The sequence below is a fragment of the Spermophilus citellus genome, assembly GCF_964194105.1.
Source record: "Spermophilus citellus genome assembly, chromosome: 14".
Classification (NCBI taxonomy): domain Eukaryota; kingdom Metazoa; phylum Chordata; class Mammalia; order Rodentia; family Sciuridae; genus Spermophilus; species Spermophilus citellus.
Window position 1 is genome coordinate 68,677,461 of NC_138194.1, and position 18,919 is coordinate 68,696,379.

Here is an 18,919-nt window from a genome sequence, read left to right on the forward strand (position 1 = left end):
TGAGGATCATGGGAAATGCAGCAATTCATGTTTTATAACCTTTGCTGATATTGCTTCTCCTTTATAAGCTCCGCTTGGATTGATCAGGCCCAATTCATCCAGACTGAAGTATAGCATAACCCATGGATTCAATTAACAACTGACAGTTACTGAGCACCTACTCTGGCAGGTATTGAAATAAGACTGATAGGCTTTCTTCATCTGTTCTTCTAAGGACTAATATTAAGAAACACCTGACTACTTGCCAGGATGATTAGATCTGGGGATTTGAGTTCATGGGCTTTTTCTCAGAACCTCCCCATCTACTTGTGTTTTCCTTCCCTAATGGGGTCATTTAGAAGAAGGGGATGTCATCATACAATTGTAGCTGTCAGAGACTTTGGTCCTCACTTCTACCTGTCACCTTACAGAGTCTGTGAGAAGCAATCAGAAGAAAGCCAGCATCTAGTTTCCTTTGTAGTGCTGTTGTTCATTTCCCACTTAAAAGTGTAATGTAAGAAAATTAAACAGTCCTTCACAAACAGAAGAATCAAATATAAATACTTCCCTTGCTCTAGAATTGGCAGAATCAGGAGAGCAGGGATCTAAGAATTAAAACAATAAAAAAATCGTAATTATTTCTGATTAGGTAAGTATGAAAAACCTGTAAAAAAACTAAACTAAAAGGCAAATAACAAACTAGGCAAAGTGGCTGAGGGCTCATACCTTTTAATAGAAAGAATTTTTAACAAAACAATAAGAAAATGATGAAGAGCTAGTATAAAAATGGGCAAAACATATGAACAGACGTATCACTAATGAAGAAGTATAAGTGACTGATAATTTTTTATTCCTAATTAAAAAATAAAAATTAAGGGCCAGGGTTGTGGCTCAGTGGTAGAGCTCTTGCCTAGCATGAGTGAGACACTGGGTTCGATCCCTGGCACCACATAAAAATAAACAAATAAAATAGAGATATAAAAAAAAATAAACGTGGGTTATTTTTCTTTTACCAAAGTAACCAAGATAGAAGGGAAAAGTACCCTTTGTAGTCAAAAGTGAGGTGAAATCTTTTTTTTAAAAAAATTGAGATGTAATTTGTCCTTTTAAAATAATGCTTTAGTTGTAGATGGACACAATACCTTTATTTTATTTATTTTTACGTGGTGCTGAGGATCGATCCAACCCAGTGCTCACACATGCTAGGCAAGAACTCTACCACTGAGCCACAATCGCAGCCCCTAATTTATCCTTTTTTGAATTCAGTGAATTTTAGTATATTTAGTATATTGTACAGCTAATCCCACTGTCTAATTCCAGGACATTTTTATTACCCCAAAAGAAATCCCATGCCCATTAGTAGTAACTCCTCATTCTTTCTTTTCCCTGGTCCCCTGTGATCACTAATCTTTTTTTTTTTTTTCCTCTGGGGATTTGCTAGTTCAAATTTTTCATATAAGTAGAATAATATAATATGTGCCTTTCATACCTGTCTTATTTTACTTAATATAATATTTCAGGATTAATCCATGTTACAGCATGTATCAGTACTTCATTCCTTTATTTACAAATACTATGCCATTGTATGGATAATATCACGTTTTCTTTATACATCAGTTGATGGAAATTTGGGTTGTTTGTACTTTTTGGCTATTAAAAATAATGCTGTCAGAACATTTATGTACTATTTTTGTGTGTGTGCATAGATGTTTTAAGTTTTCTTGGGCATGTACTTGAACCTAGAGTTACTGGGTTATGTGGTAACTATATGTTTAACTTCTTGAGGAACTGTAGACTGTATTTCAAAGTGGCTACATCATTTACTGTTCCCACTGGTAATATTTAAGGGTTCTAATTTCTCCAAATTTTTGCCGACACTTCTTTTTTAAAATATTTTTAGTTGTAGTTGGACATAATACCTTTATTTTATTTGTTTGTTTTTATGTGGTACTGAGGATCAAACTCAGGGCCTCACACATGCTAGGCAAGCGCTCTGCCACTGAGCCACAGCCTCAGCCCCGCCCACACTTCTTATTGTCAGCCTTTTTGATTATCCACTCTAAAGGGTATGAAATGGTATCTCCCTATGTTTTTTTTTTTTTAACTTTTTTTTACACATGACAGTAGAGTGTATTTTGACATATTATCCTTATGGTTTTGATTTTCATTTCCCTAATGATGATGTTGACCATCATTCTATATGCTTATTGGTTATTTGTTTATCTTATATGGAGAAATGTCCCTTCAAATCCTTTGCCCATTTTTTTTTTTTTTTTTTTTTGGTACTGGAGCACTTAACTACTGACCCACATCCCCAGCCCCATTTTGTATTTCATTTAGAGACAGGGTCTCACTGAGTTGCTTAGTGCCTTACTTTTGCTGAAGCTGGCTTTGAACTTGGGATCCTCCTGCCTCAGCTTTGCCAGCTGCTGGGATTATAGGCAAGCACCACTGTGCCTGGCTCCTTCGCCCATTTTAAAGTGAATGTCCGTTATATATCCTGGATATTAGACCCTTATCAGATAGATACATGATTTGCAAATTTTTTTCCCATTCGGTTGACATTTTACTTGGTTGGTAATTTCTTTTGAGGCACAAAAGCTTTAATTTTGATGAAGTCCAACTTATCAGCTTTTGTTTGTTTTTGCTTTGGGTGTCATGTATAAGAATCCACAGTCAAATTGTACATTGTGAAAGTTTGCCCCTATATTTTCTTATAAGATTTTTATGACTTGAGATCTTTTCTTTTTTTGATATTGGAAACTGAACCCAGAGATGCTTTACCACTGAGCTATATCCCCAGCCATTTTTTATTTTTTATTTCAAGACATGATCTTGCTAAATTGCTTAGTGCCTCTCTAAGTTACTAAATCTGGTCTCAAACTTGTGATTCTCCTGCTTCAACTTCCAAAGTCGTGATTAACATGTGTGTACCACCATGCCTAGTTGACTTTAGCTCTTATATAGAGGTCATTGATCCATTTTAATTATTTTTTATATATGGTGTGAGGTGGGGGTCCAGCTTAGTTTTTTGTTGTTTTGTTTTTAGCATGTGGAAATTCAGTTGTCCCAGCACCCATTTGAAACTGTTCTTTTCCTATTGAATGGACTTGGCACAATCATCAAGAATCAGTTGGGGGGGCCAGGCTTGTGACTCAGCGGCAGAACGCTCGCCTAGCATGTGTGAGGCCCTGGGTTCGATCCTCAGCGCCACATAAAAGTAAATAAATAAATACAATAAAGATATTGTGCCCAACTACAACTAAAAATAAATATTAAAAAAAGAATCAGTTGGCCTTGAAATATGGGCTTATTTTTGAATTCTCAATTGTATTCCATTAGTCTGTGTGGCTGTCCTTATGCCAGCACCACACTATTTTGATTACTATAGCATTTAGTAAGTTTTGAAATTAAGAATTGTAAGTCCTTCCATTTTGTTCTTTATTTCTCAAGATTATTTGGCTGTTTTGAACAATAAACACATGTGAATTGAGGGTTGACCTTACCATTTCTGCAAAAAAGTTTGAATAGGGATTGTGTTTAATCTGTACATTGCTTTGGGTAATACTGACTCTTAAACATTTTTCTAACATGATCACAGGACACCTTTCTATTTATTTGTCTTTTAATTTCTTTAAAATTTATACTTAGATATTTTACATGCCATTATAAATAGAATTATTTCCTTGATTTCCTTTTTAGATTGATCCTTGTTGGTACATAAAAATATACTAATTTTTTGAATGTTGATCTTGTATCCTCCAGCTTTGATGAATTTGTTTATTAATTCTAGTAGGCTTTCCCCCATCCCCTAGTGGATTCTTTGGGATTTTCTGTTTTATAGGATCATATCATTTATGGATAGAATTTCTGATATTGATGCCTTTTATTTCATTTTCTTGCTTAATTGATTAGGCTACAATGTTTAGTATAGTGTTGAATAATAATGGTGAAATTGGACATCATTGTTGCTGATCTTTGGTGGGAAAGCTTTCATTCTTTCACCATTAAATATGATGTTAGCTGTGGGCTTTTCACAAACATCCTTTATCATGTTGAGAAATTTCTAGTTTTGTGAATATTTCTATCATGAAAGGGGTGTCGGATTTTGTCAGATGCCATTTCTTTATCAATTGTAATGACCATGTGTTCTCCTTTGGCATTGACTTTCCAATGTTGAACAATCTTTGCATTCCTGGGATAAATCCCACTTGGTCATGGTATATAGTCCTTTAATATGGAGTTGAATCAGTCTTGTTAGTATTTTGTTGAGGATTTTTGCTTCCAACTATCCAAACTACGTTGCTGAAGATCATACTGTTGGCCCTTCCTTCTTTTGATTTTTTTTTTTTGTGAATTTTTTTCCCTCCCCACGGTTTCTACCCTTGGTTCTTCTCTCATTTCTAGGCATTCTTCCATCTACATTGGAGATTCTTCCTGTGCTCATTCTTTGTCAGTATTTCTCATATCCTCTGGAGGCTCTGGTAATCCCATCCATACCCAGACTTTGATGGTCCTTCATATGCTATCAACTCCCAAGTCCATGTATCTGGAAAAGGCCATTTCTCCTGAACAGCTCTTCTCCAATATCCCATGGGTAGGTCAGTACCCAACAAGACTTACAGTTCTTCCTTCTTCAGACCTCTGAGTACCTTTTTAGGACTGCATAAGTTGTTCAGGGACATTTCAATCTATAATTCAAATCCCAGTTACAGTATTTCTCTGTATTTGAGTTCCTTAGCTACTTCCTGTGTCCTCTTGTTTCAATTGTAAAGTGGGAATGATAATACTTGGTATGAAAATTGGTGTATATATTATTAAGTTCTCAGTAAATTGCATCTGTTTGGTAAATAATACCAAGTTGTCCATAGTTTCTGCTGATCCAGACTTGTACTCCTACCCAATTCTGAGTAAGGACTTAAGTAGCAAGATATTGGTGAAAACTGGAGCCTTGCTCTAATGCTCCTGGTTTGGTGCAATCTGGGGATTTATTTCTGTAACAATTTTTTTTATTGTTTTAATAATTGAGCCCCTTTTGATTGGTGATCCAAATGGAATGTTATTCGGTTATATTGAAAACTACTAATTAATATGTTGTTGTTGCTTGCTTTAGAATGATAGGTCATCTACTGATTTTCATTGAGATGGTTGTAGTTTCTGTTCCCTCTGTTTTTGCCCTTCAAATCTTGGCTTTACAACTCATGAAAGAGAATGGAAAATTATAGCTACTAAAAATCATATTAGAACTTGTTAAAAGAGAATGCTTGGAAATCTGAATATGTAAGTGCTTTTCAACAGTATCTTGACATGATTGTTTTGTTTTAAATATTTATGATACTCATCAGTGTAATATAATTTTCATTTAAAAATAGATTCAGTAATCATTGTTAAAGTTAATGGCAGAAATCTTTCAATCAAATGCAAAGTAATTTTTAATTTGAATAAGGCATTAGAATGGAAAATTCACTGTTTTTAATGGTCCCTTTAAGTATAAATACTAGGTGCCTGTTTTATCTCCTGTGTTTGATAAATTCACTTTGAAATGACTTAAAAATCACTTTGACTTTTTATTTCAAATGACCTTTTCCGCTGGTCCTTTAAAATAAAGGAAAGGGTGTCCCTAACGTTGGGTGCAGACCTTGTGTTCGTCAAGTTCTGGTTAATTCATCCTTAAGTTGTAAATACGTAAGATGGACTTCAGCGGGTACGACCTGATTGTGGACACGGTTTTCAAACGGCTGATTTTCGGCCACGAGCCCTTGACATTAGAGGGTTAACTAAGGGTCTGGCCTCCTTCGCGCGAGCCCGGGGGCGGGGACTGGGACGCGCCCGGGAGGTCGGGGAACCGCGGCTCCGCCCGTGGGGGCGGCGCCCTGCTCGGCCTCCCCACGAGCCCGCCCTCGGCACCGGGCACCTCGCGGCCTCCGGGTCGTCGGTGCTGGTGATGCAAATACTCACTTCCCGCATCCACTTTCCTACAGCGGCCGCCCCGCGGGCGCGAGCCCCGCGCGCCATGGGCAACATCCAGAAGAAGCTGACCGGCAAAAGCGAGGGCGGCAAGCGGCCGGCGAGGGGCGCGCCGTGGCGGGGCCGGGCGCCCGGGCCCGGCGCCGAGAAGCGGGGCGGGCCACTGGCCCCAGCGACGACCGGCGACGGCGCCAACGGGCACTCCAGCGGCGGGCGGGGTGCTGGGGACCCCAATGAGACCAACGCGTCCCCAGCAGGGGCCCGGCTCGGCCCGGACGGCCTGAAGAGTCAGGGCAACGAGCTGTTCAAAAATGGACAGTTCGCGGAGGCCGCCCGCCGGTACTCTGCGGCGATAGCGCAACTGGAGCCTGCAGGTAGGTGAGCTGTTCCCGAGACCGACCCGGGCTACTCGGGCTTTCCCAAACCTAAGGGGACTCGTGTGGGAGTGGTGCAGGCCGCCTGCTAGGTGACAGCCCTTGCCCCCTTGCATTCCTTCCTGGTGACTAAGTGCGCTAAGACTTGACCTATGTGAGCAATACCTTGGAATGTGGAACGTGTGCCCTGCCAGGCACGGTCGCATTGGTCTCTGCCCGGCGTTCCTTTGTGGCCATTGCAGGGGTAGACAGCTCCAAGGGCTCTGCATGATGAGCAGTCTGTAGCACTGCAGTGCCATTGAGACTGCAGTTGTCTTTTAATTCTGATGAACTGTGATTTTGCTAATGGATTTTAACTGTATTTAATTAAATGTGATTTTAGGAAGTGAAAGCGCAGATGATCTAAGTATCTTATATTCAAATAGAGCAGCATGTTACCTAAAAGAAGGAAACTGCAGTGGCTGCATTCAGGATTGTAACAGGTAAACTGCACGTTTTCAGGTTCGTTAAGAGATTGTTATAATTTCAGTGTGGTGAATACATATCCTTCTAAATGTCCTGCATAAAGGTCCGGTTTCTTAAGACAGCTTTAAGGTATGTTAATTGATTAATACCAAAAGGTCCTAATTCTCCACTCATACATGAACTGTTTTTTTTTAAATATTTATTTTTTAGAAGTAGTTGGACACTATTATTTATCTATCTATCTGTCTATCATTGGTTGATTAATTATGTGTTGCTGAAGATCAAACCCAGGACCTCCCACATGCTAGAGGAGGACTCTATCCTTGAGCCACAATCCCAGCTCCACATGAACTGTTAAACTTTTTTTCATTTTCCTTGCCCCCACCCTAACGCATGCTCTTTTCATATCACCTTTAGACTACTGAAGAAGCCTAATAACTAGTTCCAGTTCACTATGGCCTCAGAATAACTTCTCCTGAAGCATTATTTTGTTCAGCTTGTTTCCAGAAGGTCTTTAATGGCTCAATATTGTCTTCCAGACAATTATAACCTACTGTGACACCACAATGCCCCCAAACAAGCTTCCTGTTCCCATTTGGTCAGCTGGACCACTTCCTTACATTCATGGCCCTGTCTCCAAGCCTTTGCCCACTTTGTCCCCAGTGTTAGTAATGTCTTCTCCATATCTTTCCTCCTGAAATCCTTGCTCACCTGTCCTTCTGTCTGCTTTCTTGATCTCCTCAGTCTCTGTCTGTACATCTGTAACACCTAAATTGACACTTGGTCACACCTGTAAGTTCCTGTCATTCACTGTAGTGGATTTAAACCATTTACAATCAGGAAAGCTCTTTTATACAGCTTCGACTCCTTCAACGCACAATATAGTCACCAAGGCTACTCAGTTAGTTACTTGCCAGGATGGATTAATAGATTTACATGAATGAAACATACTGTTTTCTTTTGCCATTAAGTAATAAGCCTACTTCAGAAGCCCTTTAGCAAGAAGTTACTGTTAGTGCATCCGAAAAATAAGTCCTAATTTGACTCACACAGCCCTGGTTTACTTCTATTATCACGTGTAATTGTTAATTGTCACTTCTTTTTACTCTAAGAAGGCTTAACTTGGACAACAGATTATGTGGGCACCATAATATGAATACTTTATTATTTATTTCATTGACAGTGCCAGTTTATCTATCAATAGGGCAAAATTTGCTAGGATCTGTGCCTACAATATAAAAAAGTCTTAAGGCACTTGGATTTTTTTTTTTTGCTAGTTTTATATATGTTCAGATTTAACATGAATATTTATATTTGGCCTGACCCATGTATAGTTGTGCTGGTTTACATCAGCTAATCTAACAGTTTCAGGATTTTGTGAGCTGGTTGATAATAAGTTGGTAGCTTGAACTCTGCCATGGTGTGAGCACTGATACCATGAAAACTGGCAAGTGCCACATCGCTCGGCTTTCAAACCTTTTTTCTTTTCCCAGAGAGCCCATCCTTAAACATTTAGCACTTCCTGTAATTGACAAGACCATGTGAATTTGTTAGATACCAGGCATGTTGTGATATACAGCCAGCATCCTTCCAAGCTCCGGTATCTGTTTCTGATACATTCCCTTTCAGGTTAGTCATAGGCCTTCCTAAATGGAGCGAGATCAGGATGTTTTAATTAAAACTTGAGACCCCTGAAGTCAAGCCTACTGTGAAACAGTGGATTCACTTTGCCCTTAAGTGAGATTGTTTTAGGAGGCAGGCATTTACTGGCTAAAATTCACGTGTATCAGTGTAACAACCCAGGAGGAAGCCAAAGATGGGACTCCAGCCATGGTGTCCAGGGAGACTAGAATGGGGGCTGGTCCTAGGGGAGAACAGGAGCTGGCCACTGAGGTGTGGGTTTAGGTAGGGTGTCCTTAGACAAGAGCTGTGTTCTAGGCCAAGGAATCTGGCTTTGCTGGTCAGTGCTGACCTCCACAAAGGCCTGCCGACCTACTTAGATATTTTCTTTGATAGCTGGTATGTGAGTCCCAGCAGGAGGGGAATGGAGATGATGCCCAGTGGAGAGTGACATCACTCTAAAGCTGTGATTCTCAAACTTGTTTCTATGCCAGAGAAGTCATGCTGTGCCTTTGTGAACATGCTGAAATATGGATGTATTTAAATCTCTGTGAACTAGAAATAATTTATTAACAGACAACATGATTATCTTTTTACCCCCAAAAGACTGCATATACATTTTCAAGGAAGCTTCCCTTTTAGTTTTTCAGTTAATTATCTTGCTCGTTGAAGACTTCTTTGAGCTATTACCAGACAAGTGGTACCATGAGTCAGATATTGACAAAGGGAAACTATGGGAACAGAATTTAAAATATTAAAAATTAAAAATTGACCCGTGAAAATAATGTTTTATGTATCTTGGAGAAAATTTGCTTTTTAATTTTAAGTATCTATGCTCAGGATCTTCATTGTTTCCCAGTGGTATTTTTGAGAATCGCTAGGGGAGTGATGGAGGTGTTTGAGATGTATAAGGGGCCCAGAGCCCTGCCCCTCTCCACACCATGTGTCTCCATATTTCTGTATTACGCCCTCAGGTACAAAGACATTTTGATGGCTAAGCAAAGTTTGAGAACCAACATTCTAGAAATTTTTTATTCTCAACGTTTTTTAAACACCTCCTCCCACAAAAAAGTTTCCAATTGGTCAGACAAACCCTTTGGGGTTATTTAAACCACACCAAAAAAAATCTTTGGGCAACTTTCCACTGAGGATATTTTGACAGACTAAATACAAATGAGTGTTGCCTATAATCCTCTGCTTTTGCCTTTCTTTGCTATTTTCTGCCAGACTTGAAATTAGGAGACTCTTTAGGGTCTTAACTGCGTTAACTTGAATGACAACCTCTTTTGTAAGCTCTGGTTCAGAAGTCCCCTGTATTCATGGTTTTTTTTTTTTTTTTTTTTTTTTTTTTTTGGTACTGGGGATTGAAATCAGGGGCACTCAACCACTGAGCTGTATCCCCAGCCCCATTTTGTATTTTATTTAGAGACAGGGTCTCAATGAGTTGCTTAGTGCCTTGCTAAATTGCTGACACTGGCTTTGAATTTATGATCCTCCTGCTTCTGCTGCCCAAGCTACTAAGATTATACTTGTGGCCACTACACCTGACCTCATATGCAATTTTGAGATTGTGGAAATAAACAAAGTTGCATTTACCATGCAAAAATATACTAAAAATGAAATGCCTTGTCTTATCAATTATGGAACCTAAGCTTGGCTGTGGGCCATCTTGATCTAATGAATAGCACTGCGAGCACTGGAAGGCTGCTGTGAAATGGATATAGTCAAGTGGTTGTGAGAGGGACACATTTTTAGTCTCTGTTCTCCTAGCAAGGCCCTCAGCAATATACAGTCTTTTATGTTCTATTTCAGAGTAAAATAAAGTACATGAAGTACTGAAGTAGCTTTAAATAGTTATTCAAACAAAACAAAGAACACAGCCTTGAAATACATCTTTAGTGATACTGGAAGCACTTTATAAACTTAAAAGTTCAAGATGAAAAATCATGGCATACAAAAGATCATTTTAAGTGTAGTTCCTTGATTGTCTTAATCTATTTTTGACACTTTGTTGCAACAAGTAAATCATAATGAAATATAGAAAGTTTTAGAGCGCTGATTTTCAAAATGCTATGCAAGGTTTTGTGATTTCAGACTAAAGTGCCTTATTAAATACAGTTGCACTTAATGATTTCTGTTTTACTCTGTTAGTAACATGAATCTCTTACTCTGTGCATGGGGCCATGCAAGGCTCCCTGGGGGCACTGGGGAGGCTGAGGCATGCTGTGGGGAGCTCCCGCCTCAGTGGGCAAAGAGTAAATGGTAGAGCTTTGGTACAGCTTCAAAGAAAGTAACCACAAATTTAATGGCTCTGCTACTTTGGTTTTGCCTTTCTTCTATGTTACCAGGTCTCCAGAATGAAATATTAGATATGTACGTATTTGAGTCTAATACTGTAAATTAGGGAGTGGCTTTCAGTATCAATGATATGTAATATTTTTGTCTTTAGGGCTCTGGAACTTCATCCATTCTCAATGAAACCTCTTCTGCGACGAGCAATGGCCTATGAAACTTTAGAGCAGTACGGGAAAGCTTATGTTGATTATAAAACAGTGTTGCAAATAGACTGTGGAATCCAGCTAGCGAATGACAGTATTAACAGGTAATCTAATCTGAGTCAGCTAGCTAAAGTCTATTTGTTTTCTAATGGAATTGATTTTTCCCTTCCCCCTCCTTCAAGAATGATGTCGAAGTGCAGACGTGTTCTCAGTTATTTACTTTACAGAATGATTGCCTTCTTTAAATTTCATGTCACTTCATTAAACTTCATATCTCTCTGTCTCTCTCTAACTTAATTTCTAACTAACCCTTCATATATATTGAGTGGTCCCCTCAGACCTTTGTATTTGTTTCATGGTCCATTTATTACTATACTGTGAATTTTTTTTAAGCTAATACAGGGTATAGTTCACACATGCTGCTTAAATAACCTGTGATATTAGGAAGGTGTTTTCATTAGTGTCATAAACACCAGAAATGCATCTTCTCACAGGGTCGAATCTTCTCACAAGATTTCAAGGTGTTTATTGGCACTAGGTCTGTTGGCAGAGGCATCTGTGTGGAGTGTTTTTGCTCAGGAGGGTAGACATCTTCATGACCCAGCTAGATACTTGTCTCAGATCCTTGTAAATTAGGAAGAGTATTATTTTATAATGGTGAAATACCAAAGAGTTTGGATCAAATTGATATTATGATGATCTTACCCCGAGTGAGAATGGGAAGGTAGGAGTTTCCAGACTCAGGCTGGTGCTGGGGCTCAGTGGTTGCACACATGCTCGAAGCTCTGGTTCCAGGTCTGGGGTTGTGGCTCAGTGATAGAGCTCTTGCCTAGCATGTATGAGGCACTGGTTTTGATCCTCAGCACCACATTAAAAAAATAAATAAATAAATAAAGGTATTGTGTTCATCTACAACTAAAGCAATTTTTTTTTAAAAAAAGCTCTGGTTCCATACCTGGCACCTGCTCCCTGCCTTGGGCACATGTAAGAAAATCTCTAGACTTGATAATTACTTTTCAGGTGAAATTTGAAAATTATGAGTTGGATGACTTTTCTAGTATGTATAATTTCTGATTCCATTTGTCCAAAATATAACTTCTTGAATATTTATGTGCTCACCCTGTACCCTATGCTGGTCTATTAACTAGGTCCCACTCCCCTGCAAAAAGGCAAAGAGGCGAGAAATTACTTGGTCTCTGTCTTTCAGTAAATTAGAATATAGAAATTATGGTGGACACTTACATAAGACAGATTATCCCCAGGTGGGACATTTGTTAGATAGTAAGATCAGGGCTGGGCGCAGGCCACAGTTATTGAAGAGTACATTTGAGGAACACCAGGAAAACCTTGAGCAAAACTTAGAAAATGAAAATGGCATGTTTTATGTTAATTCATTTTTGAAGCCATGCCCTGCTTTCCCACATGGCCTTAGCTCACTGTGGAGAAAGCTGTTAGAAAGATCTATCTATATGCAGAGCTGAGAGTCATTCCCTGGAGCTCCCACTTGGTGTTCACATGAAACCTGTCTGATCCCAGCTTGACTAACAGAAAGGGATATACATAGGTTGAGCATCCCTAACTCTGGAAATCTGAAATCCAAAGTGCTCCAAAGTCGAAAACTTTCTGAGCACAATACTATGAGTATTCCACACCTGGCCTAATATGACCATCACAGTCAAATACAGATGCACCAAAAATATTGTATAGGATTCGGGCTATGTGTATAAGGTGGCTTATAAAATATAATGGATTTCATGTTTATGCTTGAGCCCCATCCCCTAAATATCACCTACATATATGGAACTATCCCAAAATCTGGAAATAAAAATCTAAAATCTGAAACACTTGTGGTCTCAAGCATTTAGAGTAGGGGATCTCAGCCTGTATTGGTTGTTTGTGGCAGAGAGGGAAGAGACCCAGCCTCGGCATTGGCAGCCTCCTTGATTGTGAGTTGTTAGGCAATCTTACCTGGTGATGCCCAACCACCTTACTGCCATTTGCCATCTCATATGTGCCTGAAGGCCTTGTCCTCATTTGGTCTGGTAAATTCCAAGTCACCCTTTAGGAGAGGACTTGCTTCCTTATTCTAGGAAATGCCTTTCTCTGACCCACCAACACCCCACCTCAACCCCCCCACGCCTTGTTCGTGAACCTTAGCTTCCCTTTCTTAGTGCCCCATAATGCTGGCCTTCTCTCATTACCCACTCATATTGTTTTTCTATTCTTTGTGTCTCTTTTTATAAAATTCTTCTGTCATTCTGCTGGGAGCTCCTTGAGGTCAGGAATCATGGTGTTTCCAGTTTTATAACTGCAAGTAGATAGCTATCCTCAGCAACAACGTGTCCAATGAGGGTGTTCTCCAGCAGGGGAAGCTCAGTGTGCTCCTGTGATTTGGGGCTCTGTGATTAGTTGTCTCCATTCTTTGCCTGGCAGTTTTCTGGTGGGAGAAAGGAGGATCTTCTCACAGAGGCTCTTCTGAAATATCGAGTGACATATGACAGAGAGGAGGAGCCTGATAAAAAGATATTTCGGGAAAACTAGTGGTAGTCTCAATGGTTTATGGTAATAATCTGAATGGTTTGAAGGGAGAAATTGTGTCTGAGAGACTGTGATTACTCTTTCTGCATTTAATATTTTTAATTAAAAATTGAGATAAAATTCACATAGCATAAAATTAACTACCTGCCTTGAAAGTGTGCAATTCAGTGGCATTTGGTGCACTTACAGTGTGTTGCAACCATTGTTTCCTTCTAGTTCCAACACATTTTCATTATCCCAAAAGAAAACCAGTAGCCATTAAGCCATCACTTTTCATTCTCCCTTTCCCATCCCATACCAATCACCAATCTGCTGTCTTCATCTGTTCTGTATATTTCTTATACATAGAGCCATTCACTATGTGACTTTTTGTGTTTGGCTTCTTTCATTTAGTGTAATGTTTTCAAGGTTCATCTATGGTGTAGCATGTATCAGTACTTCATTTCTTTTTATGGCTGAATAATATTCCATTATATGTATGTATATATCATGTATTGTTTATCCATTCACCATTTAATGGACATTGCAGTTGTTTCTACCTTTTGGCTATTGTGAATAATGCTGTTATGAACACTTATGGATAACTTTGTCTACATACCTGTTTTTAGTTCCTTTTGGTGTATATGAGCAGAATTGCTGGTTCACATGGCTACATTTAACTTTTTGAGATTTGTATTGTATTTTGTATATTTGCTCAAGGTTCTTTCATACCAAGTGACTTTTAAGACTACGTTATTTTTAATTGAATGGTTTTTGTTGGGATACTCTGCTATAATAAAGACGAGAGGAGGCTTTCTCTGGTTTTGCCATATATATTTAATATAAAAGAACCACTTTTAAAATTTTATTATTTTTTTCATGAATCCCATATTTATGCTTGCTTTTCCATCTGTTTCAGCTCATCATGGAAAAGTAAGCATCAGCAACTTGTTAATTTTTTTTTTAATTTAAACATTTGTGCTTATTTTGTTTCTGTCCTCCATTAACCATATTCCTCTTTTCCTCTCTAGGAATCTTACTATGTTAGATTTCCCTGCATATACTTATTCACTCCCTGGCAACACATCATGTTTTTTCAGCTGCTTCTTCCTTCCTTTCTACTGGTAATATAAGTTTTGCTTAAAAATTCTTTTTTCAAAAGCTTCTTTTTCCTTCTGCAGTTGTGGGTGGTTATACATTAATTTTCAAGTTTAGTTTTTTACATTCAATGAGACTTAGTCATCATAACCAAAGATTGCTCTTGAAATTTCAGGTTAGAAACTGTAGAAAAAGTGTGTATATTACAGTTGTCTGCATGTAATATACAGATTCCTCACACAAAAAGTATTTGAGGGGCTGGGGTTGTGGCTCAGTGGTAGAGCACTTGCCTAGCATGTGTGAGGTACCGGGTTCCATTCTTGGCACCACATATAAATAAAAAAGTAAAGGTCCATCAACAATTTCAAAAAAAAAATCTATTTGAGACTGTAGACTTAGCTGCTAACTTCAGTGCATTCTATTAATTAATTAGCAATAAACCTTCTCAGTCTTGGGAAGTACCTTTTTAAAACCAGATTCATCCCAAAGACATAATTCAGTTTTGTTTTTAAATCCGTGTGACATTTTGTTTGTTTAAAACAATGAGAAAGTAATACTTAAGGATGTTAACCTGAATTTTATGATTGTCATTAGTGTCAATTGTGTAAGGGCCTTTATGGTAGATTCCAATATCCTATTTTTTCATCTGTATTCATATGAAAAGAAAATAAATATGTGGATAATTTGAAAGTCAAAAATACAAGGTAAGACTATCTTAACCTATGATTTAAGAAGCGGTGTTCCATATGACAGCTAGCCATAATCACTTCTAGCACCAGTCTTGCATACCTGTCGTCAACCACTATAGTGCAGTTTGTGTAAAGAAATTCTAAAGTACTTCTGATTATTCTCGAGCAATACATTTTCAATTTAGTACTTGCATTAAATATTGGGGAATATTTGTTTTAGGTCTCCTAAATTTTGGTTTCATATTTCACTTTTGAAAAGTTAAAATTTAATTGTGTACATATTAAAAAAATTAAATTAAAATGCTTTTTTTCTTTTGATTAGAAAATGGTCTGTTTGGGCACAGTGGTATATATCTGTCATTCCAGCTATCCAGGAGACCAAGGCAGAAAGATCTCAAGTTTGAGGCAGTATGGGCAGCATAAAAACCCTGAATCCAACAAACAAACAATAAAAAAAAAAAAAAAAGAAAAAAGAAGAAGAAATGGCCTGAATTTATATCATTAATGGCAGTTTGTAAAAGTTCTTTGAAAATATTTATTTTATGTGGAAAGAACATAGCTCAAATTTTATGTTTTCCATAAGGAAATACATATAATTAGATATAGTGTTTGTCAGTCTTACTCTATCTGACTTCAGTAATGTAAAAGTCAAATTGCATAATAAGTAAAGAACACTCATTTTCTCTTTAGAATAACAAGAATTTTAATGGAGCTGGATGGTCCAAATTGGCGGGAAAAGCTGTCACCTATTCCTGCTGTGCCCACTTCTGAGCCCCTTCGAGCTTGGCATCCTGCCACACCCATGACCCCAGACCAAGGGGGAGATCCCAGCGGCCATCACTCACCCAGCATCACAGGTGGGGAAACCTGTACTCATTTCCTCTGAAGTTATCCTGAGTCATGTTCGTATTTCCACAGTGGAGCAGTGAAAAGAGACTGAACTCTGGCATCAGACCTGGGGTTAAGAGACCCTGTTCTGCTTTTTGACTGTGTGGTCTTAAGTTGTTTCACACTTAATTGGACTGGACTTCAAGTTTGGAAGTTTGGATCTGAAGCTTCCGTTTTCCTTAGTGAACTTCAAGTCTGTCTAGGAAACAGGTTGTTAGAAGAGTACCTGGATATATAGTGTGAAATTCTGTGGTCTTTCTCAGCCCCTGACTTTCCTGACAGCAAACAGTGTATCACTAACTGGATATTACACCAGGTCTGTTTTGTAAAATTTATGTTCAGTGGGCCTCCTGTTAGGGAATTTGATTTGGCATATGTCTCTTTCCAAACTTCAAACTGTGTTGTCATCCACACTATAATCATACCCAAGATGTCTCTACATGATACTAAAAATGTGAGTATCCACAGAGGTTTGGATACAAATGCTAAGCCTATTGTGATGGATTGGAAATATTCACCATTTCTCATCCTGAAAATAAAATGAACCAGCTGTGCATTGTTTAAAAAAAAAAAAAAGAAAGGAAGAAAAAGAAGTTGTTTCATACCTCCTATGTCCAAGTGTATAGGAAAGGGGGAAATATGAATATCTCATGAGGTGGTTTCTCAAGAAGAAATGAAGATATGTATACATGACATGTACTGAGTGTATAATCCTATAGTATCTGCTTAATAAACATTAAATTAGCATTATTATTGAGAAGAAGAATTAAGATAACCAGTATACCATGTATGTGACAGGAATAAAGGAATAAAAGTAACACAGCATAAATATTTAACAGGAAATTTGTCGTGCTGGTTAGATATCCACTTCAGGGTTAAGAGGTTTCTTTGCGATTATTTATGAAAATGATTATTGAGCCGAATACTGAAGGTGTTTGTATCCCCATTTCATAGACTGATTCTGCCATTTTCACAGCTTAATGAAACATCTAAGGTGCCCTATACTTTTGTGAAAGTGCCATACAAGGTCTCATGAGTTGAGGTTACAGAAATCACCATGGGTCTTGCCAGTTAAGATGAGCAGTTATATTTGCGACTCTAGCTCTTCTCCTTGTTTGGACTACCTGTCAGGTAGTTCTGGCTTGTTAAGGTTTCCATAAACCCCAAAGAAATCATGCCAGTATGGATAGCATGTGTGAAATTACCTGTATTTTATTTTGTGATTTTTTTGTGTGTGTGTGGGGGAGTGGTGCTGGGTTTTACACCTAGAGCTGCATTACCTACCACTGAGCCACATCCCCAGCCCTTTTTGTTTTTTATTTTGAGATAGGATATCTGTAAGTTCCTGTGGGCCTTGCTAAGTTGCCTTGGACCTTGCTAAGTTACTGAGGCTGGTCTCAAACTTGTGCTCGCCCATCCTCAGCCTCCCAAGTCACTGGGATTATAGTTATGTTTCCCCATGCTCACCGTATTTTGTAATTGAAAAATTAGAGTTTTATAATTACATAATTATTTTTATTTGTAATCAGATTATCTCTTTAGTTTTGTTCCATTTAGACAAGCTCTGTATTGTGTGTGATCAAATTAATTAGCAACATTAGATTTACCTATAGCTATACTTAGGATTTTATAGAGGTATTTATATGAATATTTCTTTCTTTTTTTTCTTTGTCCCATAGAAGCTGTAGAAGAAAAAATGTTTGAAGTGCTTAAGGAAGAAGGAAATGAATATGTAAAGGATAAAAACTATAAAGATGCTCTTAGTAAATACAGTGAATGCTTGAAGATTAATAACAAGGAGTGTGCCATATATACAAACAGGCAAGTTCTTTGTAACTTCATATACTTCTTATGTTAAGACTTCTGATTATTTTAAAAGTAATAATTTAAAAAGTATTCTATTAATTAGTGCAATTAATTTACAATAAGGTAATTAGTTGCCAGTGTTTTGGGGTCATGGTTCTAGGAATTTATATGTCAAGTTGTCCTCTGAGTGTTTCTGAAAGAGATGGGACTATAGAAGTTGCAAAGGGATTGGAAATGTGAGGTGTGGGAGTGATGGGTCCTCTTGAGCTACAATTTCTGCTTGGGCTGGTGCTGTTCTGATTTGGTACTTCCTGGCTTCCTGGCCTCTGCAGCTATCTGAGCTTGGCATTGCCCAGCTGGGGAGGAATGGGAGCCAATGACTTTTCAAAACAGTGTCTTATGGAGCAGTGCGCTTTTTCTTCTGCAGTGCTGAGGGAAAGAACCAGTACCTTTATAGTGTGCGATAGGAACAGGAAGACTATTCTAGAATGCTGCTTGGTTGCCATATGTGGTAGAGAATCTCTCTCTAAGTGGTGATTTGGGGATTTTCAGGGAGCGGTTAGAATCTGGGGTGATAGAGTAGGAGAGAATAGTTGCAGGCTTTCTCCCCTATTTCAGATAACTTCTTGACCTAGGCTATCACCATGTTTTTGAATGTTTTCCTCTGGTGACAGTCTTTTAGCCAAAAACCTTATCACTAAATTCTTTGCCCTTCTGTCCATATTACGGGAATGGGCATCACTGGCTGCGCGGTTCTTAGTGAAGACCCTTCCTACCCTGGCTGCAGGGACAGACAGCTTCTCTTCTCCCTCAGCCAGCTTTTCTTATTGTGGTATCTCAGGGTTCAGGAGCTCTCGATCCCTTTTTCAGTTCACTAACTGTCGGGGCCATTTCATCCCCTCTCTCAGTCAGCTCCATTTAGCACTTTGCAAATGTGTCTTTTGAATGTCAGACCCAAACACCCCCTTCCTTCTGTATCAGGGCTGCTCATTACCCCTGACCTCTCTGTTTCAGATGT

At 38.5% G+C, this 18,919-nt stretch overlaps 1 protein-coding gene across 1 annotated transcript in view; it reads left to right on the top strand.

The window, feature by feature from the left end:
* Window positions 1-18,919, top strand: part of SPAG1 (sperm associated antigen 1) — a 60,562-nt gene that overhangs the window by 32,489 nt on the left and 9,154 nt on the right. The window contains exons 10-14 of the mRNA XM_081266155.1: window positions 5,961-6,320; window positions 6,703-6,802; window positions 10,855-11,007; window positions 15,898-16,064; window positions 17,775-17,916. Coding sequence (XP_081122281.1) covers window positions 5,961-6,320; window positions 6,703-6,802; window positions 10,855-11,007; window positions 15,898-16,064; window positions 17,775-17,916 — 922 coding nt within the window. The remainder of the gene's footprint in view (window positions 1-5,960; window positions 6,321-6,702; window positions 6,803-10,854; window positions 11,008-15,897; window positions 16,065-17,774; window positions 17,917-18,919) is intronic.